The sequence below is a fragment of the Heptranchias perlo genome, chromosome 23 (assembly GCF_035084215.1).
Source record: "Heptranchias perlo isolate sHepPer1 chromosome 23, sHepPer1.hap1, whole genome shotgun sequence".
NCBI lineage: Eukaryota > Metazoa > Chordata > Chondrichthyes > Hexanchiformes > Hexanchidae > Heptranchias > Heptranchias perlo.
Window position 1 is genome coordinate 12207458 of NC_090347.1, and position 27303 is coordinate 12234760.

The 27303-nt window shown below is 38.5% G+C and overlaps 1 protein-coding gene across 5 annotated transcripts in view; it reads right to left on the reverse strand.

Moving 5' to 3' along the window:
• cyth1b (cytohesin 1b) overlaps positions 1–27303 on the reverse strand; it is a 198910-nt gene that overhangs the window by 22811 nt on the left and 148796 nt on the right. For 4 of the 5 annotated variants that reach the window (XM_068004021.1, XM_068004020.1, XM_068004023.1 and 1 more), the window contains exons 3-9: positions 24478–24542; positions 19233–19299; positions 15049–15167; positions 11796–11876; positions 10924–11036; positions 9323–9471; positions 7337–7449 (exon numbers count right to left, since the gene is read on the reverse strand). In XM_068004021.1, the coding sequence (XP_067860122.1) occupies positions 7337–7449; positions 9323–9471; positions 10924–11036; positions 11796–11876; positions 15049–15167; positions 19233–19299; positions 24478–24542 (707 nt within the window). The remainder of the gene's footprint in view (positions 1–7336; positions 7450–9322; positions 9472–10923; positions 11037–11795; positions 11877–15048; positions 15168–19232; positions 19300–24477; positions 24543–27303) is intronic. The other variant, XM_068004018.1, reaches the window with a different exon arrangement.

Genomic DNA, 27303 nt, shown 5'->3' on the forward strand with positions numbered 1-27303 from the left:
GTCCATCAGGATGGTGTATGACTTGGAGGGGAACTGGGAGGTGATAGTATTAACTTCTTGAACTAATTTAACAATTAAATATATAGGATAATGATCAATAATGAGTTCTGGCAACTAAATCTTGATTTAGATATTTTTAAATCACCCACGGATAACTAGCGAACAAAAACTGAAACCCTGTGAAAGAAGATTTTCTGAAAAGTTAGATTCTTAGCTCACTGGAAACATATGGAAGCTGCCCTAATTTCGATGTATTTTTCATAGTCCTTTCAAGAGTGAATGAAAAACACATAATTTGACTCATGTTATTGTATTAAAACCCTCTGTTTAATTTCAAGAGTCAAGCTTTCATTTTGTTCACACTTGTAAAAGTTTCGTTAACCTCCACTACTACAGGCACCAGGTATTTCCACTTATGAAACACTTCTTTTAATCTGCAGAACATTTAGGATATGAAAATCAGTAGGGCAGTGCAAAAGCAACTGTCGCTGTCAAACAAATGCCACAGATTGTTCACCAAAAAAAGCAACACTGCAGTACAGTGGAAAACTGTTAAATGCATAAAAGACTGTGCAAACATTTTTTTGTCATTTTTTGTTACACCATTGGTATAAGTATGTTTGATACAAAGTTTTGTTTGGTACACTGCTCAAAGGGAGATGGTACGATATATTTGCACTTCAATAAATTAATAGAAACTATGCCTACATGTTTAATTTGAGACAAAAAGCATGTACATACAATACCATAATTTTTGTGCTTCCACTCTGAGCACTGCTAGCATATGGATTTCTGCTTTATTAAAAAGTATATGTTTAGTAATTTATGTATTTAAGAGTGATTCACTGTACTGCTACCTTAAGCTCACACGTAGCAAAGAGCTAACAAACACCCGCTAATGAAAGCAGCACGCCTCTACCACCAGCTGTAAGACAAAGACCAGCAGCACCCTGGGCACAATTAGCTACATGTCAGTATGGTACATACCTCCTGTGTGTATAAGGAAAGACAGCCAGTCATGTAACAACCAAACAGGGGGGAAAAGAAAATTAAAAAGAAAACAAAATTAATTTTAGAAATTAACCCTTTGAGTACTAGAATTGCAGAAGTGACTTGATAAACTGACTTTGCTTTGAAATGTAAGCATTAAAAACCATTTCTCATTTCTCCATATAGGTTTTTGACTGGAAAAAAACCCTAAACACCCTGAATCTGTGCCTTACCTTTTTAATATCATTGTGAATTTTCAAATTGTGTAAGCATTTTCTGTTATCATTTTTTTAAATTTTGTGAGGGTGACTGACAATTCCAACATTGCTATTTCACATGTGAAAATAAAAAATAAGTTTCACATGTATGAAACCCAGTCCAATGTTACAGAATTCATTTAAAGAGATCCTAAAGATGCTTAAAGAATCACACTGACAGAAATGAACAGATTATCTTGCTATTTATGGCAAGTTCCAGACCATCATGTCGTAGAAGCTTCAGAATTCAGGCTGTTTCCCTTGTGAAAAGACTGTTGTAACTCATCCCTTATCAGTGAGCTAGCCTTTATTTTTAATTAGATTTTTATGCTCTTTCATATTTTCTTACACACAGTTGCCTAAAACCTATTTTCTGGTTAATCCAGCAAGCAAGTTAGCTGCTGATCCATCTGGGACTCCTGATGGCCGTAATTGCTCAATGACTCAATAAAGGGAAGAGACATGCAGGCTTATGAATAAACAGTTTTAAATAGACAATGGCAAACCCCATTAAAATGGGCAAAATCTCTATACAGATATTGACTGGAAGTTGAACCTGAGCCATCCGTGTGTGTATTTAGAGAACTCAAATGTGGTACCTCCCTAAACCTTTCTGCCTTTCAACCTCTCTCCCCTTCTTTAAGACACTCCTTAAAACCTTTCTCTTTGACCAAAGGGTCACCTATCCTAATATCTCCTTATGTGGCTCGGTTTCAAATTTTGTTTGAAAACGCTCCTGCGAAGCGCCTTGGGACGTTTTACTATGTTAAAGGTGCAAGTTGTTGTACCACTAGCTTCTTCAATTCTGATCTCTTTTTAAAAAATAATGAATACTTTAGCTGTACAGCTTTGGAAGACAGCTGGAGTATGCATAAAAGAAAATCAGATAAACTTTATTTCTTTACATTTCTGCTATTTTCTTTGTGAATGTCAGTTATTTATTTAACAAACTCAAATATAGTCAATTGTATATCAAATGTTGTCAGATTACTGAGTCACAACTGTATTCTGAGGCACTTTTGCATCCTTTTAATACTCTATTTTGTCTAATACAAATTCTCTTACCAGCTGTGTGCAAAGATGCCACACTGGGTTTCTCAAAGGGTTAAAGTAAAGAAACAGAATTCTAAACATAGGTAGGTGAAAACAAAATTATTCAAATTTATATAATCATCAAAATTAAAATAACAGAAATGTTTTATTTTATATGTATAACAATTTCTGATATTATTAAACCCCTGGGCTGAAATGTTGAAATCGACTCAGATTTTCAGAACAGTCTGCACAAAAATCCTCATTCTGCTTTCATTTAGGGACAATTAACCTATGTCTTCAGATGTCACACTGCTGGACATCAATATACTTGCGATACCTTGTAAATGTTTCATGAAGTGACTACAACCCAAGGGTGGTAATAAATCAAAATGTTATTGCAGTTCTAGCAACAGTGCCAAACAACATATCTAATGGTTATAATTGGTATCTCTCTAATTCAGCGAATTGTAATATACCAACACCTATAACTTCAAAAGTAATAAATAAACATTGTTGTTCTCAATAGCAGTTGCTATTCTTCAACTAAAATTTCATGTAATGCTTCAAATCTGAGCTGTGAATGTTGTACAAACGACTTGATTTTCAATCCATCTCCCAATAGTATCAAACCCAAATATTCATCAGGGTTATACATAGTTAATTTCAGATTTCTAGCATAACACTACCAGAACAATTTTGAATATTAGAAGCCGAGAAAATCTTCGAGACTTAGTGATACCATTAATCCTCCACCACACATGATAAAGGTAACTCACTCAGTAGCAAAAGAATACTCAATATTTACACCACAGAAGTTTTAGAATTAATATATACACCCAAAATGACTTATCACAAGGTTAAACATGCAACTTATTTCTTGGTGGAAGAAATTAGTTTTGTACTCCTCAGGTAAAGGATGCCACTGTGGGAAATGGAATATATTTTCCACTTTTGTCAACCACTGTCAACATCAAGCACTCCCAGGTCAGGTAAAGCACGGTTCGATGTAGAGCAAAGTCTCCTCTACTCTTCCTTAATCTCAGAAGAATACCAGAAGAGTACTGTACCAGTTTGAAGTTTCCGGCATCTCAAACCAACCATCTTTATGGCCTCTCTGAGTATGATTGCCAATTTTGTGCCCATTGCATCCAAATCATGGTGGTTTTGGACTGTGGGTTCATACCCACCAGGACATGGGTTGATTTTGCTCAAATACTTTTTACATCAGACCCTTGCAGCCAGCAAAAAGGAGGAGACTTACATCCCATCAGTTTGGTTTGGATTCAAATCCAAACCTCACAGGCGAAAGGCCAGATGCTAACCCACTACAACATTTAAATATATTTAACCAGTTAGCACTTGAAATGACCACCTTAATCAAGTTTAATCAACAATTTATTTCTGTCAACAGCCAAAAGCATTATTATTGTTTCAGAACAGACATATTGAAAATATGATTGTTTTCTAACCCTTTGCAATGGGACAATTATAAATTAGCTTTTGATTTTACATCTGAATTATTTACCATACTTGGAGTAACATTAACCTATTGCAGTAAACCCAATCCAACTGCTTTAAAGTTGTCTTCACTTATCTTATGAATATTGATCTGTTGTTCAATACTATAAGTTACTCACTTAAAGTCACATTTATGCTGGAATGTGTTGACATTTTGCTCCATATTTTGTTTAGATTACATTTGTTAAACAAGAAAAAATAAAGGTCTGTCAACTATTTTGGAAAAGCCTGAGAAAATGCAGCACTGATTGACTTGACTGATTGCATTTCATGAATGACTGATTCAATGGTCAGTCTAAAGCATCTATAAGATGTATTCAAGGCTTCTTGCTAGTACATTATTTCTTCATGTAGTAGATTACTTAATATTTCTTAGAATAGAGCTCCTACAAATTAATTAAAAGCACTGTAAATGCAGTTACCTTCATTTACTTTTGACTTAAAATTTGGACCATCTACACTCTGTATGCTACTTTACCATAATAGATACAGTACAGTTTAAAGTTCAAACCAAAATTAAAACAGCTCTTTAATTATTGTTTTTCTACTTAAGTACACCATTTAAAGTAAGAAAATGAAACAAAATTCTATGACGGGTACAAAATCTTCAAATCTGAAATACTTATCTAAATTATTTTATTCAAAATAAAACTGCAGTGACTCACAAGTGTCAATCATAAACACCTTTATAACATAAAGGCTTTTCAGCCACAAAAAGGATACATCTTGGATGTTGATTTAAAAATGTTTTTCCACAGCTTGTATTCTATCAGAAATTTCTGCTTTTTAAATTTGTACTGATAACATGCAGCAATACATTCATGAATGAAGATTACACATCTATATTGTATTCCATTATTCTCAGCTTAATTTCAGCTCATTGGATAATATATTGTTCGTTCAGTGGAGAATGTATTCTATTTAAACTGGAGCATTGATTAGAAGTAACTTTGAAGTTGGCAAGTAACTATTCCTCATGTCCATTGTTATCCTCACCTTCTAATCAATTATACTTAAAGCCGAATTTACTTCTTAAATGTTACATGTTACAGGTATTGTGGGAGTACACACATGGATTTTTACATTTCTCACCTAAAAACATGGACTGGATTCAAATTCGGGTACCAGAGGTTAAAGGCTAGTGTGCTAACGCATTGAACAAACCAATCCCTCCTTTCGGGTTACTTTTTACAAAATTCAATTCAAACTCTCTTGGCTGCTCACCTGAAAAAAATTGTTACATGTACTATCCACTTCAAGTTTAATGGTCAAAATTCCCGACATGAGTTTAAGATGTATAGGCAGCAGCAAAATTTATTAAGTGGTATTAAATAGCTCTCAAGTGTATTAAGCATTAAGGACTTCAGTTTATAGAACTTAAATGATAAAAGCCCAATTTACATGACCAGATCTGAATGAAATATACTCTTGTACAGTTTATAGGGTCTTCTATCACCAATTCAAATTATGCACTAAGAAGTACTATATTAAACTCTACATGTGCTGTTTCCTCTTATTGAGGAAAATGCCCCGAGAATCACAATAAGCCGTCTTTCTGCAGCATCAGAATCACCAATTTAAACTGAAACAAGTGTTTTTACTCCAAACGGCTGAGGACAGCAATTCTATTAAAGGCTGATTGCAAGTTTGCAATAATCAAAAGTTTTGAGCTGTAAATACTGTTGATGATATTAACAGAATGAACATTTAATGTGTTTGTATAGCATTCCTCTGTGTGCTGCTTTAACACAGTCACTAACCTGTTTATGTTAAATGGATCAATGCCTCCATTAAAATAGTGTGCAGAGGAATATTATATAATTAAAATAAGCATTAGTCTGCTAATATCTTAGCAGCAATTTCTAGGCTAAACAGAGCTAGATAATTAACTATAAAGAAATCCCATTCAATGGGCAAAAGGGCCATTTCGAACCCTGTAGCAATTCCAAACAAATAGCACAAGTTCTAGTAGATAAGTGCAAAACATATTTAAACCAAAACAACTTACTTCATAATTGTATATGCTGACTAAGCCTGTGGTTTAATAATTGATAGCCAAATTACAGTTTAATAATCAAATAATTATTCAGATAAAGAAAAATATTTAGACGGTTTTAGTGATATTGTAGCACAGGATGTATTGAATTAGAAATGAAGTTAAGCAGCAACTGGACACTTAATGGAGGAAGTAGAATGCAGACAGAAATGGTTTATAATGAATGTCAATATACTTCTAACAATGGATGATAATTAGTTCAGTATTCACCAAATTTTAAAAAAAGGTTTGATCAGCGGATTGTAACGGTTGAAGCCCTAGGCATTCAAGTTACCAAGTCTAGATACAATAAAATTGGTTTATTTGTATTTGTTAAAGTAATTGCACAGCTGAATATCTTGCAGCTTTGATTTGCAATTTTTAAAAAAGTACTATTCAATCTCCAGTGGCATTGCACAGGAAAAGTGAAGACTAAGTATAGTCTTCAGGGTAAGGGGGAGTATTAATTTAATCCCAGGGCACACAATTCCCATTTTAAAGTCACACATTGTCATTTTTATATAATATTCTTTGATTTTATATTACTATTTATAGTTAAATGATAAAATGTACAGCAATTTGGGAACATGCAAATAAAAAGTTATGGTATCATCATATTTTTATACAGATTGCATAAATATTGTTGTTGCACAAACTATAATACAATTGGTTACAGCAGTCCCTTCGCTACCACAGGAAATAATAAATCAGAATTCATTCAAGCATTGACCTGATAAAGAGATGTAAATTGACACTATCCCAGTCAGCAAAACCCCAGGTTTTATTTTTTTTAAAATAATTTCCAATACCAGCATTATAGCTCAGCTGGAGGCAAGCACAAAATATTAGAAATGAATTTTGATCCAGGTTAAATAATGTAGTACAGTATAAACTTATTACTATTGGTATTGGAATGGGAAATCCATGAGAACCCACTAGGGGAAATTGCTTGGTCTAAAGGTAATCTACTTGAATTGTGTTCATGTTAGACTGGCTTAGCATAAGCACCTATAGTGTAGGTAAGATGATTCAACTTTGTCCTGTTAATATTATTAGAACATAGAAGTTATTGTTTAAAACACCAGTCCCCACCGCCCCCCCCCCCTACCCTCCGAGGGTAGGGAGCTATTTAAAAGGTCTAATGCTTCAACTGAATTGCTCAACTTTAGTTTGATGTGAAATATGTTGAGATGGTCAGGTTTAATCACCCTAACATTTCAGGCTGGCCATAATCATGATTAAGGAAAACTTTACTCTTAAAAGATACTGTAAACATAATTTAACAGTATTAATGTCCTTATATGGTTTTAACATATTGGAGTTCCAACACTTAAACAAGTATTCATAATTCTCCTCTTCACAGTAAATAAATTTCTTAAAGCTACTTTGACAAAATACTCCCAACATATTTTCACACTACACAATTCAACAGATTTATAGTTGTGAAATGATTCTGAAAGTCAAGAAGGAAGATCTTCTAAAACTAAACTAAGTTAACTCACCTAACTTGAGGAGCCAGCCTTCTCGGTCTGGGTTGAAGAATGTGTGAGTCAGGTCATTGCCATCATCTTCTGGAATTTTGAAGGGTTCATTCTTAATACTTTCATACAGGTTCTGTTAACAAATGTCAAAATTATTTATATTGCATTAGTAACTTTAACAAGGTTAAAGTAATACAATTTTTACAAACTTTCAGTTTGAAATATTGCGAATAATTAAACCTCCAGCGACCATGGATAAATTTACTTCTCCAGGCTGTCACAGTTGCTGACAAGTTTACTTGTTGCTGGTAAGCACTTGTGCACTTGGACGTAATTTTCATATCAAAGACTGACCTGGTTGCAGGTCAGTCTTCTGAATCCAGACTTTTCATTGGTAAGGAAACCAGGCTGGTTTAAAAAGCTGTTTCATTGGCTGAAAACAAATAAAAGCTGCTCTCATATCACGAATGGATGATGTTAGCAGAGAGGCATTAACAAACGGGTAAGTTAAGGATTTTAAACCCTAGAATAGGTTAAAAAAATAGAATTAAAGTTAAAAGGACAATGAGAGACTAAGGAAAAAGATAGAACAGGAGGAGAAATGGACAGTAGCCTGAGCACAGGAAGAAACTTCTTATTTTTATGTAAAGCTGTGTATTAGTGGTTTAATTCTGTAGTTTATGGTTAATACAATAAAGCTAGACTTTACACTTATGTAGTTTTAACATAAGAAATAGGAGCAGGAGTAGGCCAATCGGCCCCTCGAGCCTGCTCCGCCATTCAATAAGATCATGGCTGATCTGGTCCTAACCTCAAATCTAAAATCATGTCCAATTTCCTGCCCGCTCCCCGTAACCACTAATTCCCTTTACTTCTAGGAAACTGTCTATTTCTGTTTTAAATTTATTTAATGATGTAGCTTCCACAGCTTCCTGGGGCAGCAAATTCCACAGACCCACCACCCTCTGAGTGAAGAAGTTTCTCCTCATCTCAGTTTTGAAAGAGCAGCCCCTTATTCTAAGATTATGCCCCCTCGTTCTAGTTTCACCCATCCTTGGGAACATCCTTACCGCATCCACCCGATCAAGCCCCTTCACAATCTTATATGTTTCAATAAGATCGCCTCTCATTCTTCTGAACTCCAATGAGTAGAGTCCCAATCTACTCAACCTCTCCTCATATGTCCACCCCCTCATCCCCGGGATTAACCGAGTGAACCTTCTTTGTACTGCCTCGAGAGCAAGTATGTCTTTTCTTAAGTATGGACACCAAAACTGTATGCAGTATTCCAGGTGCGGTCTCACTAATACCTTATATAACTGCAGCAATACCTCCCTGTTTTTATATTCTATCCCCCTAGCAATAAAAGCCAACATTCCGTTGGCCTTCTTGATCACCTGCTGCACCTGCATACTAACCTTTTGATTTTCTTGCACTAGGACCCCCAGATCCCTTTGTACTGCAGTACTTTCCAGTTTCTCGCCATTGAGATAATAACTTGCTCTCTGATTTTTCCTGCCAAAGTGCATAACCTCACATTTTCCAATATTGTATTGCATCTGCCAAATCTCCGCCCACTCACCCAGCCTGTCTATATCCCCTTGTAGGTTTTTTATGTCCTCCTCACTCTCTACTTTCCCTCCCATCTTTGTATCATCTGCAAACTTTGATATGTTACACTCGGTCCCCTCCTCCAAATCGTTAATATAGATTGTAAAGAGTTGGGGACCCAGCACCGACCCCTGCGGAACACCACTGGCTACTGGTTGCCAGTCCGAGAATGTACCGTGTATTGTTTAATTCACTATCTCAGTGTATAAGCTGAAAATAAACAAAGCCAAGTTTTTCAGAACCTGCTAGCAATGTAAGGGTATTCAAGGAACAGCTTTAAATCCATAGCAATTCTTAATTTCCCCATTGAAATTGCATATATATTGCTGTATACTGCCCTCCCCCACCCACCCCGCCCCCCAAGTACAAAATTTGTAATCAACTGCAATACTGACTCGCAAGAGTTCTTCAGGTAAGTCACCACCGTCATTTATTCCTCTGTTCATAAGAATGAACCTTTCCACGCTGGGTTTATCCTTAACGTTTGGATTGTGTAGACTAGTATTCAGCATAATAATAGCAAAGGATAATACGTAGCATGTATCTGCAAAAGAAAACTGCACTTTAATTTTGAACAGTACAAAAGTTAAAAACAATTAGAAAAGAAGTCCCCACATTGTCCCTCTGTAAAATGAGCATTCAGGGAGAATGCTGTAGAATACATTCTGAAATGTGTTGAAATGTGAATAGAACAGAGGTGTGTAAGTATTGTAAACTGAAACTGCATCAGAGCAAAATTCAGCTCAAGTTTTTTGGAGATGAAATTCCTTTGTTAATAAGGAAAATGTCAATATTTGTTATTAATAGTGGGCCAAATCTTCCTGGAAAAATTACGGCATGTTAACGACGCATGTCAGCAAATTCAGGGGATGAAGAGATACAATGTCAGTCGCGAATCGCGAGAACTTGCTGGTCAATTTATGCAACTCCGCTGTTTGCCTCACGCAAACGGCATCACGCCCTTTGTCTCCCTGTTATTTTTAAGAACTTACTGGATTTGCACATGAATTGCCCATTAAACTTGCCACAGAAAGTTTGGACTCATAATTAATAGCCTAAGTACCCTTTGAAGGACGTGATAATTGTTAATTCGATGCCAATCAATCTCTCTGGCCCAAAAGGGAACAATTTAAATTGTTCAGTCTCATTCCAGCATGTGGTGAATTGTTGAGAGAGATTTTAAAAATGTCAAATTTTAAATTTTTACAACTTTTTCTTACTTTTCCTTTCTGTCACTGTTTTTTCTCTCTCTCTCTTAATCCAATCTTTCTTTTTTTCTCTTTACTTCTCTTTCTGTTCCTGATTTGACTCTAATTCACCCACTCTAATTCACCCTCCTCCGTTGTTTCTGGTTCTTTCTCAATCCTTAAATCTTATTGGTTAAGGCGACAGATTGTTGGTTCCATCATTCACTGAAGTCCCAGATGCCCCGGTATCATCTCGCACTTCCAGAAAGTCACGGCATAAAAATTTCTCAAGCTGAAGGATGCAGAAAAAGTCTAACTAATGGCGCACACCACGAGATACCCCACTTTAGCAAGATTTGGCCCATTGTATTTCAAAATTTCAATGGATAATGACTGTTATGCATTGAATTTGTGAAATACAATGGGCCAAATCTTGCCCATACTTGCCTTGTACACTTTTGTCATTTAAATGGACAAAACAAATACAAAACAAAAGGAATTGATTACAACCAAAAGAAACGTCACCTTGTGCTACTTTGCCAGTGTTTTCCCTAGAAACCGTTGACATGAGTATTTGCAAAATAATTTTTTGTCCCTCTCTTTCCAACCGCCACCCCCCCCCCGTACTATCCTAAATATACAGAACTCAAATTAGTTTAAATAGCGAATCATTCAAACATCTGACCTGGTATTCCAATGAAAATACTAAATTGCACCTCATTATTTTAGTTCAAAGTAACATTGTAAGTAAATTATAAATTATTATTGAACTAACCAAGAGCAATGTGCAAGACATCACCGTGACTTACCAGTTGACTGAAAGACTCCAGGGTTGCACTGACAGTATCGCTGAGCAAAAGCTTCCATCATTCGGTCAATCTTCTGTGCCTCACCAGGTAACCGGAAGCTCCACAAGAACTGCCTAACGTTTTTGTATTTTTAAACAAATAATTTTTGTTAAATTGCTCATACTCAGATTCAAGATTTAATTAACATTTTTTCAGTTGTGTGACTGAGTTGAAAATTTATATAGTTATATCTGTGTGGTGTCGTCTGTGAAGCTAATAGAAAACCTAATCATTCAGAATATTTTTAGACATATATAACCCTTGTATCTAGCTCATTTGGAACTCATCCATCTGATTTTATACATACAGTAAAATCTATTAATCTACCAAAGCATTTTATTCTAATAATCTTATAATTTATATTTGTTCAATTAAAAAGAGCACCCTATGTAATGAAATACAGAACTGAAAGCGATGCATCCAGTCATGTTTTAAAAATACCTATTCCACCAGCTTTCTTTATTCCCTTAAACTCCACTCAAAGCTATTGACTCCTTGCTGTGTATAGTTCCCAGGTGTCAATCACCCTCTGGTACCTCCCCCAAATTGCCCTCTCTCACAAACGAGCTTATACATTGTGTTTCAGTTTGCTATTCTTTTAGCGACATGGGGGACATCACAGTGAAGCTCAATTCTGTATTCATGTGATCAGTCTGCTGCCACCTTCACAGGCAGCAGGCCCTTTTTAATATGCAAATCGGGGACTATGAGGCCCTGAAAAGGTAAGTTTTAAATTATCTTTGTGGGGCCAGGAGGAGCAGGTCACTCCACTGGTGGGCCGCCTGAAAGCTAAAATCTATCCGCTTGCATATATCATTAGCAATCATTCTTACCGTAAGGCCTGCACCAGGTTTAAGTCTGTGAATTCATGAAGCTCCACAAACGCATGGAGAACTTTGATATTGAAGTCATCCCTGCAAGAGGACAGAATGTACATTTTGTTAGCAAGAAGATCTGGTGATTATTGCATTTTTTTGATAATTCATAAGTCACTTAGGATCATAGACTAATACAGGATAGGAGGAGGCCATTCAGCCCTTCGTACCTGTGCTGGCTCCTTGAAAGAGTTATCCAACTGGTCCCACCCCATGCTCTTTCCCCAGAGCCCTGCAAATTTCCAAGCTATCAACAAAGATTGATCATGGGGGTGATTTTAACCCCCAAGAGGGGGTGGGTTGGGGGCAGATGGGAGTTGAAAATAGTTGTTTTTTGGGTCGCGACCTCAACCCGGCTTCACTTCCGGGTTTAACATGGGCGGTAAAAGTACAAGCTTCCCACTGGGAATGCAAAGTCTGAAAATTTTGCGGTTGTGACTCAAAAAAACAACTATTTTCAACTCCCACCCACCCCCAACCCATCTGTTCTTGGCACAGACCTACGGGGGTTAAAATAGCAGTCATATAATTACTTGAATTATATGACTGCTATATAAAATCAGTGCCTACTTCATGTTATGATCATTAATGTAGAACACAATGCTGACTTCTGATGATCTACACTACAATATTAGGTCAGTATTACTTCATTGTTACAGTACTGCTCCACAGCTATTATTTTAACAAATGAAATCCTTTGCCAGGGAAACTAGTATCTCATTTAAACTAATGTAGCCAATTCAATTCAAATTAGGATTCAGCTGAATTAGACAAATTGACATACTCACCCATTTGTATTAAGTAAGCAGTTTTGAAGTTGCTATGTTAGGTTTCAAAAATAAAAGTGTGCCAGTTTGAAGAAGTGACATCATGCACCTTAAATCCATAATCAGCAAGTCATTGGCAGCTATGCTTTTTAGATTGGGAAGACATCCCAGATTTAGTCTCTGATTACAGGACTTAATACTACTGTGCAATTTCCACTAATATGAGATACGTATTTAGGACTTTCTCTTCTGCAACATCTTAACTCTTTGGCAATCACATTGCCAATTTCAGCTGCTGCAGCATAAATTATATAGGGGGCAAACCAATTTTATTCTCTTTTAAACATATGTATGGGGCTTGCAGTGAAATTGATTATTTTAACCAACATAACTCTTAAAAGTCACTGGGGACCTTAGAACTGTGAAATTTAACCACTGGCAGCTGGTCTAATTTGGTATTTCATTCCTATCTTTAATGAGACCTTGGTCTCATATGCTAAAGATTAAAGCTTGTAGTTTTACACACTAACCCATGTGTATCCCATAGCAATTCCTATCTATTCCAATGTTACATTGAGTAATAGTCAAGGCCACTGATTTAACGGATTTCAAAGAAAAATGATGGAATTGCAGAATTCAGTCTCTATGTACTGATAAGCTGAATTGTAAACAGATGGAATCGCAGAAATATGGTCCGCAAAACACCAGTAAAAACCCCCCATGTATAAACCTGATGAAAAGTTAATGCAAGATTACTGATATGATAGATAAATCAATTACTTGACTATCCCAGCCTGCTCTGCAATGACAAACACATGTGAATCAAGTGCTTCAGCAAGCTTAGTTTCCATTGATCTCCAACCTCTATATTGTCGTGTTCACGCATTAGGAAACAAAACCTGGGTGGTCTTGCAAGGAAAAAGAAAAAACACTTACCTGTTGATCTCTTTTTTTGAACAGATAACTTATGCTTGCCTTTAGCATTCTCAATGGACACTTTCTAGGGGCAATTTTAACTTGAGGAGCAAAACGGGGGGGGGACAGGGGAGCAAAGTGCGCCCACTGCCTGGCCAGTTACCACTGTGAGGCTACAGCCATTTTGAGGCCTGGGTCTCATTAGCAAACAACTGGTGAGCTGCTGGTGCCAAGCTCGCTGCTTCTGGGAGAGCAGGAAATCAGTCAGTTCCCATGCTGAATCAGCTTGACAGTCGGAGCCTGCGGGTGGAGGAAGGCAATAGGGAGCCTCGAACAGGCAGGCAAGAGGCCAGGGATTTTTTGTGGGCCCAGGCAGAGCACTCCTGCTCCTCCTAAGCCTACAAAAAAAATGTACATTTCTTGGTCCATTTTCTGAGCAGCCTCCAACGGCCCCTTTAAGGACCGCTGGCAAGGCCTCTCAACACCTTGTACAAATAGGTGGAGTGTGCGCCACGCCACGCACGCTTCACCCATTTGTACCTCAAAGTTTCAATCAGGGTCCGATGTTCATCATAGTACTCCAATCTGCATATTAGAAGTGGCCTCACGCCTTCAATAGGCGAGCACTTCGGCCGCCCGTCTCAGGACCCTACCCAAGATGACGACAGCTGTCGCGCCAGTGTTAATGGGTTGGTATGTGACCCAATGCCATTTTCAAGCAGGTGGGGACCCTTAAAATCGGCCCTTCAGAGCTTGTGTTGGGATATGAAAGTACAAATGCAATAATAACTTCCATAGCATTCCTTATATAAAGAAAATAGCAACAAGATGGGCATCAAGCACGAAAAATGAATTTGGTGGGACAGTCTGAAAGTATGGTTGAAGTGAATGCTTTTGCAGAAGGTTTTGCAGGCAGGGAGGTAGGTGTGTCATAATAAGGAGATTTTGGGAGAGAGTTCCAGATGGCTGGGATGAAAGAGTGGCCACAGATAGTAAAGTTGAAAATGAAAAGTAATCTGGTGCACGAGTAGAGAAGTGGTGACCAGGCCTGGAGAAGATCACTCTAATCAGGTGGAATGAAGCTGTGAAGAGATTCGCAAACAAGGAAGGGCATCGTAAACTCAATTTTCTGGGGCTCAGGGAATCAGTGGAGCTTGCCAATAATGGAGCTGCTGGTGCGCAGGACTTTGTGCATGAAAGGATGTGGGGGCCAGAGTTCCAAGTAAGTTGGAGTTTGTGGAGGCATGGAGATGGACGAGGAGAGCATTGGAGAAATTAGTCCTCAAGGCGACGAAAGCCTGGATAACTGTTTCGGTAGCGATGAGGGGGAGGTGGCAACAAGGTGGAGAATGTTCCAGAGGCAAAAAAAAGCAATGAATTGGATTTGGGGTAAGTAACTCATCTCAGGGTTGAACAGGATGCTGAGATTCCACACCTCCAGATTTAGTCTGAAGGGACAATTTGAAAAATTGATGGCTTGTTGCTACAATATAAACTTAATAGAAAAAAAGAACTACAATGGATGTTACCTCTCTCCTAGATAATCCCCAATGGCAGTCTTGTTTAGTCCCTCTCCTTTGTACAGAAACTGTGCAATATCCTCTCGTGTGTTCTTTAAAAGCTCATTCTCAATCAGGAACTGAATCCCCTGTAACAAAGAATACATTTGAAATTCAAATGATTGACTTTAAAACAATAAATATCAGAGCTTTCATTTTAGACTATTCCATTACTCCAGGTATAACAAGATACAGTACAGTACAGAAACAATGGGGTAGAAATCGGTTATGGCCCGTTTATGGGCATATAATCAATGTCGCACAGACATCGGAAGGCCCGAGGCTTGCCCGAAATTGGGCCTCGGCCCTCATCTGAATACATTGGGCGAGCTATCCCTGGAGGCAACAGGTGCTGGCAGCTTGCCCATTACCAAGTGATCAATTTCAGGCCACCTGCCCTCAGGTATGTCCTTGGAGTTGGATGGGGGGGGTGGTGGCGGAGAGAAGGACAATGAGATCAGACGTATTTCAGGCAGCCCTGGTGTGCGGGACATAGCCCCGTGAAATTGGTACTTTTTGCCCCTGTTTTCAGCTGTGGTCATTTTCATACAACTGGCATAGAAAATACTTACAGAAGGGTACGCAGCCTTTTAGAAACTTGATAAATGATCTTGCACTGGTATACCTCAAGTTGTAATGTATTTTGTCACATCTAAAAATCTAGCTTATAGTAAAGAAATTGAATAATAATTTAAGTAAAAGATTATTAACATCGGTTCATTATATAAGTAACAAAGAAAGCAGGCAGCGATTGCAAGGATCTATTTTAATCAAGGGACTTAGATTAAAAGCAAACTTAAGAGGCTTTTAAGTCTTATCTGAACACAAAGACTAGATTTCAAGTTTGAATTTACAACCTTTAGCATACTCCTTCCATCTGCTTTGGACATTTTTGTGACTTCAAGTTTTTTTAGTTTTACTGTTTTCACCTTTGATCCTGTATCTAGTAACTATGTGTAGTAAGAAATTTGTGTACGTCTCCTGTTAACAGTCAGCAAGTGTGTTTTAGTGTGTTGTCCTGGTTCTCATATTGGTTAAAAATGCCATTCTCCTGTGATCAAGAGAGCTGATAGAAATGGAGAGTCTTTTTTACTGCTGTGTTTCAAGTCACTGGTGGGTTTCTGTGGGAAATGATGTACACTCAAGAGTATTAAAAGTTGTTTGTGATATCATTGCACCAGGTTTACTGAGAAATAATCTACAGCTGATTCACAAGGAAGCTGAGTAAAATAGATATTATAGTGAATTTTGAGCTCTTGTTTCTCCCTTGCAAATATGCAATACATAAGAAAGTTCATATTTGCATGGATTATTAAACAATTAAAGGATCATTTTTGAATTACATTTGAAAGAAAAATAACAATTTTGCATAACAAGAACAATTCAATGTAACAGTGCTCAATTGTTAGCTGTCAATTATTTGGAAAATTCCAGGAAAGAGATGCTGAGCATCAAGGCAATTACTGTAATTAAACTTTGTTAATTATCTGAGCCCTGCCTTCTGTGCAGTTTCGGCTAGCCTCCAATAAATCCTGAAATGTGCTTTAATAATGGCATTTTCATGATAATTGAGTATCGTGCTCCAAAAAATGACCAAGCTGTCAAACATCGTGCAGTTGAGATATCCTTTGCTGAACACAGAACCTTATATACCTTAATGCAGTTGAGCAAAATAGGGTAAGGATTTATTTATTATTTCTTTGTGATTTTAATAAAATACTGCGCTTTTATTTTCCCCCACTCTTTTTGTTATCATTCTCTGACCAAAAGGATAGGCCTGTTGCCAATGCAACTCTTTACGTTCTGCTATAAGAAAGTAATCAAGAGCTAACTGGGCTGGGGCAATTTTTGAAATTTGTATACTCTAAATTACTTTTTTTTTAAATTGAACTTACAAACAAAACAATACTACAATTGTGAAATAGATAAAAGTAATAAATGCACATTAAACCTCTTGAAACATGAGTATACAATCAAGGTAAGTGGAGGAGACAAAGAAAAAAATGTTTCTTCTTACAAAGTAGACCAAATTGTCCCCTCTCCTAACCCCTCTAGGATCAACAACTTGATTTTTTTTTAAAGTCTAGACATAAAAAATCTGAAGTCTAGTAAGCAAATGTGTAAGTCTGACGACAGTGTCATTAAATCTGAAGTATCACATAATTCACAATCACACTGTATTAACAGGTAGCTTATTCAAATGGCTATAATTATATATTGAACAATAACAGACAGTAATAGGATTAAAAATTGGCATCAGCATTTTTTGCAAAGGAATTAAAATAAATAAAACAGGCTTTTTTTGGATAAGATGTTACGGTCACAGTACTATTTTTCTAGAGGTACACAGAGGTAAATGTAAAAAAAATCAGAAATTCAAATAATAAGCAATTGTGACTTTTAAATTAATGTTTGACAGATGTCATCAGAATGAGACTAAATTAGCTATCCTATACTGAATTCAATGTTGTAGTTTTTTTCAGGTTCCATATTTTGAAAATGAAATTGCCTGTAACAGGTGCAAATCCCCCAAAACTCCAATGAATGAATCATGTCTTCCAACATAGTAAGATCATACAGGATCTACAGGCATTTGGAGAGGCAGGGACTGATTAGGAACAGTCAGCATGGTTTTGTGAGAGGAAAATCATGTCTCACGAATTTGATTGAGTTTTTCGAAGGGGTAACCAAGAAGATAGATGAGGGCTGTGCAGTAGACGTGGTCTACATGGACTTTTGCAAAGCGTTTGACAAGGTACCGCATGGCAGGTTGTTACATAAGGTTAAATCTCACGGGATCCAAGGTGAGGTAGCCAATTGGATACAAAATTGGCTTGACGACAGAAGACAGAGGGTGGTTGTAGAGGGTTGTTTTTCAAACTGGAGGCCTGTGACCAGCGGTGTGCCTCAGGGATCGGTGCTGGGTCCGCTGTTGTTTGTTATTTATATTAATGATTTGGATGAGAATTTAAGAGGCATGGTTAGTAAGTTTGCAGATGACACCAAGATTGGTGGCATTGTGGACAGTGAAGAAGGTTATCTAGGATTGCAACGGGATCTTGATAAATTGGGCCAGTGGGCCAATGAATGGCAGATGGAGTTTAACTTAGATAAATGTGAGGTGATGCATTTTGGTAGATCGAATCGGGCCAGGACCTACTCCGTTAATGGTAGGGCGTTGAGGAGAGTTATAGAACAAAGGGATCTAGGCGTACAGGTTCATAGCTCCTTGAAAGTGGAGTCACAGGTGGATAGGGTGGTGAAGAAGGCATTCGGCATGCTTGGTTTCATTGGTCAGAACATTGAATACAGGAGTTGGGATGTTTTGTTGAAGTTGTACAGGACATTAGTAAGGCCACACTTGGAATACTGTGTACAGTTCTGGTCACCCTATTATAGAAAGGATATTATTAAACTAGAAAGAGTGCAGAAAAGATTTACTAGGATGCTACCGGGACTTGATGGTTTGACTTATAGGGAGAGGTTGGATAGACTGGGACTTTTTTCCCTGGAGAGTAGGAGGTTAAGGGGTGATCTTATAGAAGTCTATAAAATAATGAGGGGCATAGACAAGGTAGATAGTCAAAATCTTTTCCCAAAGGTAGGGGAGTCTATAACGAGGGGACATAGATTTAAGGTGAGAGGGGAGAGATACAAAAAGGTCCAGAGGGGCAATTTTTTCACTCAAAGGGTGGTGAGTGTCTGGAACGAGCTGCCAGAGGCAGTAGTAGAGGCGGGTACAATTTTGTCTTTTAAAAAGCATTTGGACAGTTACATGGGTTAGATGGGTATAGAGGGATATGGGCCAAGTGCAGGCAATTGGGACTAGCTTAGTGGTATAAACTGGGCGACATGGACATGTTGGGCCGAAGGGCCTGTTTCCATGTTGTAAACTTCTATGACTCTATGAGTACTGCAGAAGATGCTGTATCTGCAGCTTCCTTATGTTCATGCTATGTTGAATTGAGGCCAATTGATGTCCCGCAGAAGAGAAAGAAATTACAAGGCAAGTGGTCACTGGGCTGCTCTCCTCATAGCAAACCCAACAGCTGTTGTGAAGACTATTAGAGCTCTGAAGTACTACAGATGTTCAGCAATACAACAAAATAAACACACTCAAAAAATTGAAGTGCTGGAAAAGCATGATTTCACACCTTCTTAGGGTCCATATTAAATTTTTTTCGGCCCATAGCCACTTGTTTATTCCGTTGCATATTTTTTCTGGAAAATAAATTAAAATTACATGTTAATTGGAAAGAATAGCCTCAAAGAACATAGTACCAGTAACTAAACTGGGTACTATACTATTCATCTGCATATTAACCATGACATAGTTAACAAATGAAATGAATGGCTAGAAAGCATTACAAGACACTGCAATGAAAACCTTCACTTTAAACTTGTGCGATTGAGTAGGCAACCAATTGTTCAACTCAGTAAGTTTCATTTATTAAACTATACTTGTTAAATGTCATACGGCATGCATCACTATAATTAAAAATCAAGAATTCTAGTCTCCTTACTAATGAATAATTAAATAATTACTGTAACCCTGCTTATATTCAAACTTTAATGGTCCCTCTTTCAATTACTTACCTGAAACATTGTATTATGTAGCACTGAAAGCTAACGTAATTCACTTCTATTTAAGGATACCATTAAAAGATATCATGTATAGTTCTAAATTTGGAGTTCATCTAGACTGACAAGAATATCCATCCATTCAGGATTATGAAAGTAAAGTTTGGATGCATCAAGTATTGAATCTTAAATTTAGAATAAACTAAAGGGGGCTCCATGGAATACTGTGGCACCACTTTCCTATTCTCAGAATGTTATTGCTGAAAAGCAACCTAATAGAAAATTAGCAATCTAAACTGATCAAATACCCATCTTAGTTTACATACAATAGACTTTCTTCACAATGCTCTTTTCAGAAGTTATGCAACATATATAACGAGTGAATGTGTTATATCTGTTTAAAGTCAGGCAGCAATTTTTCATTTTTGCAAAGGGCTACAAAAAGCATTGCAGGGCACTGCAAAGTAAAGATGAAAAAAACTTGCATTTATATAGCACTTTTCACGGTCGCAGGACATTCCTAAGTGCTTCACAACCAATGAGGTATTTATGAAGTGCAGTCAGCCTCCCATCAGCAATACAGGGTGGTCAGCTGGCATGCTTTGCCAGTCAGCCACACGATGGTCAAAATCTAGCCACTTTTTTCAGCAAGGTTACTGGATAGCTATCAGAGGCAGCAATCCTGGGTGATTTCCCAGCTATGGACAGCTGCGATCAGCAGACTTAGCATATACTAGGAATTGAACCTGGGACTTTCCTGGTCCCTATGGCACAGAACTACACTATGTAATATATTTATGGAACGAACTATTGGGGGTAAGTCCAAGTTTCAGTTGAAAACAATTCTTATTGAAGTATGCAGATTTCTTAAAAATACATGTACAGTCATACAAATAAAATTCCATAGTATATGACAAATTTGAAAAACTTGTTGCTGATTACATCAAAGAAAATTCTGCAGTATAAGCAAGTAAATATTTCTGACTATACTTAACACACCAGAGGGTGCAAGAAGCTAAATCGGTACTCTCCACCCCAAGTTTTATTTTAGAATTCTTTTGCAGGGGTGTGTGTGTGTGTGTGTGTGTGTGTACCACTGGATTTTATAGTACTATGTTGTTTAGTTGCCATGTAATCTTAAATAAATTGTAGCTCTATTATCTGGTTGTGTTTTATTTTGACTCATGAAGTGCTTTGTGACATTTTATTACACTAAAGGCTCTATTTAAGTACATGTTATGGTGATTTAAAAATCTTGCTGAAGACAATTTCTGTTCCAGTGGATGATAATCTAGTGGATATCTTATCCTGGTTAAGTTAATGTGAGTAGATTTTATTTTTCAAACTGCATTTTAAAGCTTAAAAAAAATTGCATGTAATTTATATCCAATTTATTGGTAGATGTGCAAGTCTAGCTCATGGCTGTCCATGTCCATTTTCCATATCCTTGGATTGACTCTTACTTAAATACAGAAATTTATGAACTGCAAGCCAGAGATTCCTAGCAATAATGTCCCGTTAACCAGTTTTTACATCTGTGAAAAGCTGGTGATAGTTTCAATGAACAGTAACAAACCTATCATAGGAAGTAAACCAATTTAGCACAATCCCCCATTATGTCACACTGCAATCCCTTCAGTGCCAACATTTGGTTTATATAAAAAACACTCAGCACTACTGAAACAATTTCTGACTAGTTAAAATGTAGCCATAAGAAGACATAATACAGTAATACACGGCTATTAAGCTGCTTAGGTCCCTTAAGACCTTTAATTATATGAATGTCTCAATATTGACTTCCCTCTGAATGCATAACTTTAAGTGATGGGTATAGAGTCACATAAACAGTGACGCTCAAAACATCAAAACTCATTTCTGATATCCACAATGGGCTTGTAAATGTCTGGGAACTAGGAATCTATAAATATACCAAGACAACTCAATGATGTGTGCTTAAACTTTCTACATGCTCTCTTTATTACTGAAAAAATCATCTTAATAAAATTTTTCAACTTGAATAATGTCAAAGTATATTGTTGATTTTAGAAATTCCAACCGGTGAAAGCTTTCATCAACAGATTCCAAAAACCGTATGCTCCTTTTGAAGCTGCTTAGCTTGTAACAACAGAATTTGTACTGTCAGTGTATAACAAAGGAATTCTTATATCAACACTGATCCTGTGCCCTGTACGCAAGTCACCATTCGAAGCCAAGCAAACAGAAGTGCATGAAATACATCATGCTTTAAAATATATTTCAAAGAGTGACAAACCATAGAATCATAGTTATATATTACTTGGTGTTGTGTTACAATGTCAGAAAATTGAATTAAAAATGTTAACAGAAATTTCTCTTGCTAGAGAACAAAAACTAATAAATCAGTTGCATATTATTGTTCAGTGGTTATTATTACTACCTTGTGACACAGAGCCCCGATTTTTGGTTCAATTGTGTGGACCTGGTGGAAGGAGGACATGGATCTACCTCATTTTAATAAAGGTGGTAATCTCCCAGTTGATATTGGATCTAGCCCTGGGAGCTTGCCTAGGTGGAAGGAGGAGGGAGGAGAAAGGAATCATGCTTCAATTACTTTAAAGGGATGCAATTACTTAATCCCTTTATGTGGACATAGTTGTTGCAGAATTTAGAAAAGCTGCAGATACTTTTCACGCATACTTCAGCCTTTCCATAGGCTTCTTGGGACAAAAGGTTGGCTGGCAATACTTAGTGACTGATACAATAATGCAGAGGCAGGAAACAATGTATGAGTTAGCAATGAAGCCGCACAGCATTTACTATTTGGTGAACTGGAAGTGCTGCAGTTCTGAGCAGGATTGCCCTGTTTGCCACTCCAAGGAATCCTTTCCAGAGGATAGCAGGGCAGCATGCCTGGCAGGGGGCGATAGCCAGACTCAACACGGTGTGGACGACAAGCAAGACATGGGAACAGAACAGGAAGAAGATGGGAGACCTTAAGAAAGTTACTATGGTAAGCTTACCCAATGGTAACACTTACCAGTTACATGGTCCCTATGCATGCCACATAGTGTTGCCAGGCAATCCCATGCAAAGCCTTCATACAACCTTACAGCTCTTTCATTGCTGATAAGAATACCTATTTGGCACACATTGCAGTAGTAACTCACAACTGAAAGCCTTGACACTGCCAGGCATGCTGCCCTGCTATCCGGCTTCATTGCTAACTCATACATTGTTTCCTGCCTCTGCATTATTGTATCAGTCACTGAGTATTGCCAGCCAACCTTTTGTCCCAAGAAGCCTATGGAAAGGCTGAAGTATGCGTGAAAAGTATGTGTGTCACACATAGTTTCAAAGAGCTTCACACAGAAAAGAACGGTAACACAGCTTTGGCATGACTACCATTATGTCTTTGAGCTAGACTGATAGTTCTTTATTCTGAGATCTTATCATTTAGAATATATGTAGCAAATGTTTTTCAGTATTTTTATTTCAGTTCAATTTCTGGAATTAAGATTTGGATTTCATTGGCTAACATAGGAATCACATTGTCAAAAGCAACACGACTATTTCCTCCAAAAGCCTTATCTCACAACAAATTGTGTAAGAAATACATTCCAGAAAAGGGTGTTTTAATCTGTTACAAATGGATTCCAACTTCATCATTCTGTAATTATTTGTATCACCAGTCTCCTACTGTGCATTACCGCTTCTATTTACCGCAGTTAGGGGAAATTGTTGGTTCTGAGGAATGCTATCCCACTCACTGCACACGTAAAGGTATACATTTGGTTCAAATGAGACAAGATCTGCTTTTGGAGATTGCTTTTTTGATGTGAACACAAATCAAAATTCTTGAGAAAAAGCCAAAGTTGTTACGAAGACTTAACCATTTAGGCTACTGATTTCTCCAGACACCATCATCGGTAATCTCAAGGGCAATTAGGGATGGGCAATAAATGCCAGCCTCGCCAGCGACGCCCACATCGCATGAACGAATAAAAAAAAAATCAACCACTGCCATGAAGCAAGACCACTCATGCCAACTTCTCTCTCTCCAAAGATGTTTCAATCATACCATCACACGCTATTGCAGCTGTCACAGCGCAATTGTCAACTACTGAAACTCAGTGAGGTACGGTAAGTTGTTTATTGCAACCAAGGTAAATAGTTACTGTTTTCGCTGTTAGCAATTTGGCTAACCAGTTTCTTAGCAAATTTGGTGGTTCACTTGGTGGCTAATTGATAGAATGACTCACAAAGCTCATTTACTCCTATTCTCCCAAGCTTTCTGGATGATAAAAAGACTAGTCACAGCAACTGTCTGTCTCATGGAGTTAGGACAGAAAATTTGCTGCAGTATAACAAAAATTTCCATACAACAGAAAAAACAATTGTGGCCAGGAATTTCCTCAGAGCTGCTGCCGCTCTGCTGCAGTAACTTCAATGGAAGTACGAATATCGAAATTGATGGGCAGGCAAAGACCAGCTGGTCCACTAAGCATATCCCACACCATGATGGCTGGAGCATCATGGCTAAACATGTCCTTACACCCCTTCCCCCACCCGTTTATGCATGTAAACAGGGTTTCTGCCACACTTCTAGCAAAGTTATGGCAATGGAGTAGGAGCAGTTCCAAGGAAATTGCTGGCCAGTGAAACAGGGTTCTTACATTTGAAATTATAAATGTAATTACTATATTAGGTATTGTGAATTGTACTCCCTGGCCAGGATGTTATGCCAACAGACTGAGACATAAAGTAGGTAATACTTTCACACAGCACAGCACAGTGTAAGTAATATGCATGGAACAAAAAAAAGTAGAAATGAATCCTTACCGCTCTTCTGTGGAACCCAGGTTTTCAATCTCATTCGTGACCTCTGCTATCTCATCCTTCAACCGCTGAAAAAAGATTAGATCCAATAATTAAAGTTATCACAACATATGAAATGCAATTGCTCTCAGACAAATCCTTCATAAATAAAACATGGAAACTGAACAGTCAGGAGGCAAGATTCCCTCTGTTCATTATCTGTTATCAGAATCATAAACGCGTTTACAATTTTGCTACAATGGCCAAACAGAGGAAATCTTCCCCTCAGATGTATGGGCAGGCAAGTGACAACTGTAGACAAGAGCTGCTATAACAGCTAAAACATTACCACATTACTACAGCCTCACTACAGAGCCCAACATGACTTAAATCTCATAATAATCCAATGCTATGCCAGTGTGTTTGCCCTTCACCAATACTGGCTAATATTACAAGGGATCATATAAAAGCAGTCCCCTGCAAATACTTATTCTGAGCCAGGTAATCCGGTTATCCCTCATAAATGTACAGCAGTACTAACTCCTGGCATAGTCAGTCCACTTTCTGAAGAGACGAGTATCATGTGGCACACATTCCTGTAACAGAGTAAAAGTTCTTTGATACAATCTCTGGATCTCACAATGGTGTACCTTGACACTGGGCAGAAAAAGATACACCCTGGATTATAGGGGAGAGGCCGGTGATACTGAAGACAAGAAAATATTTAGCATAAAAGCCAAATTCATGACACATATCCTTAGGATGTCCTAAAGCGCCAATGGAAGTAATTTTCAAATTCAGCGAGGAGGCAAACTGGTGTTGGCGGATCGGCCGCTGTTATACACCCCGTCCAATTTTCCTATCAAATGACTGCAATAGAAAGGAACATCGATTAGGGTGCATACCTAGTGAGTGATCCACTACCGCCTGTTTTGCACCCTGCCGAAGTTGAATTTTACCCTCTATATGTCAAGTCAACCTTGGCTGCTAAAATCCAGAGGCATTTTGCACGTTGTTGATTAAAGGTGTGAACAAATAAATTCGTCATTTTTTTTTTACAGAATTAGTCCAATCCAGCTAGTCCCACTCCCCTGCCCTTTCCACGTAGCTCTGCAAATTTTTCCTTTCAAGTATTATCCAGTTCCCTTTTGAACGCCATGATTGAATCTGCCTCCATCACCCACTGGGGCAGTGCATTCCAGATCCTAACCACTCGCTGTGTAAAAAAGTTTTTCCTCATGTCACCTTTGGTTCTTTTGCCAATCATCTTAAATCTACGTCCTCTGGTCCTTGACCCTTCCGGCCAATTACCGCCCCATCAGTCTACTCTCAATCATCAGCAAAGTGATGGAAGGTGTCGTCGACAGTGCTATCAAGCGGCACTTACTCACCAATAACCTGCTCACCGATGCTCAGTTTGGGTTCCGCCAGGACCACTCGGCTCCAGACCACATTACAGCCTTGGTCCAAACATGGACAAAAGAGCTGAATTCCAGAGGTGAGGTGAGAGTGACTGCCCTTGACATCAAGGCAGCATTTGACCGAGTGTGGCACCAAGGAGCCCTAGTAAAATTGAAGTCAATGGGAATCGGGGGAAAACTCTCCAGAGGCTGGAGTCATACCTAGCACAAAGGAAGATGGTAGTGGTTGTTGGAGGCCAATCATCTCAGCCCCAGGACATTGCTGCAGGAGTTCCTCAGGGCAGTGTCCTAGGCCCAACCATCTTCAGCTGCTTCATCAATGACCTTCCCTCCATCATAAGGTCAGAAATGGGGATGTTCGTTGATGACTGCACAGTGTTCAGTTCCATTCGCAACCCCTCAAATAATGAAGCAGTCCGAGCCCACATGCAGCAAGACCTGGACAACATCCAGGCTTGGGCTCATAAGTGGCAAGTAACATTCGCGCCAGACAAGTGCCAGGCAATGACCATCTCCAACAAGAGAGAGTCCAACCACCTCCCCTTGACATTCAACGGCATTACCATCGCCGAATCCCCCACCATCAACATCCTGGGGGTCACCATTGACCAGAAACTTAACTGGACCAGCCATATAAATACTGTGGCTACGAGAGCAGGTCAGAGGCTGGGTATTCTGCGGCGAGTGACTCACCTCCTGACTCCCCAAAGCCTTTCCACCATCTACAAGGCACAAGTCAGGAGTGTGATGGAATACTCTCCACTTGCCTGGATGAGTGCAGCTCCAACAACACTCAAGAAGCTCAACACCATCCAGGACAAAGCAGCCCACTTGATTAGCAGCCCATCCATCACCCTAAACATTCACTCCCTTCACTACCGGCGCACTGTGGCTGCAGTGTGCACCATCCACAGGATGCACTGCAGCAACTCGCCAAGGCTTCTTCGACAGCACCTCCCAAACCCGTGACCTCTACCACCTAGAAGGACAAGAGCAGCAGGCACATGGGAACAACACCACCTGCACGTTCCCCTCCAAGTCACACACCATCCCGACTTGGAAATATATCGCCGTTCCTTCATTGTCGCTGGGTCAAAATCCTGGAACTCCCTTCCTAACAGCACTGTGGGAGAACCGTCACCACACGGACTGCAGCGGTTCAAGAAGGCGGCTCACCACCACCTTCTTGAGGGCAATTAGGGATGGGCAATAAATGCTGGCCTCGCCAGCAACGCCCACATCCCGTGAACGAATAAAAAAAAATGGGAACAGTTTCTCTCTATCTACTCTGTCTAGACCCTTCGTGATTTTGAATACCTGTATCAAATCTCCTCGCAACCATTTCTGTTCCAAGGAGAACAACCCCAACTTCTCCAATCTATCCATGTAACTAAAGTCCCTCATCCCTGGAATCATTCTAATAAATCTC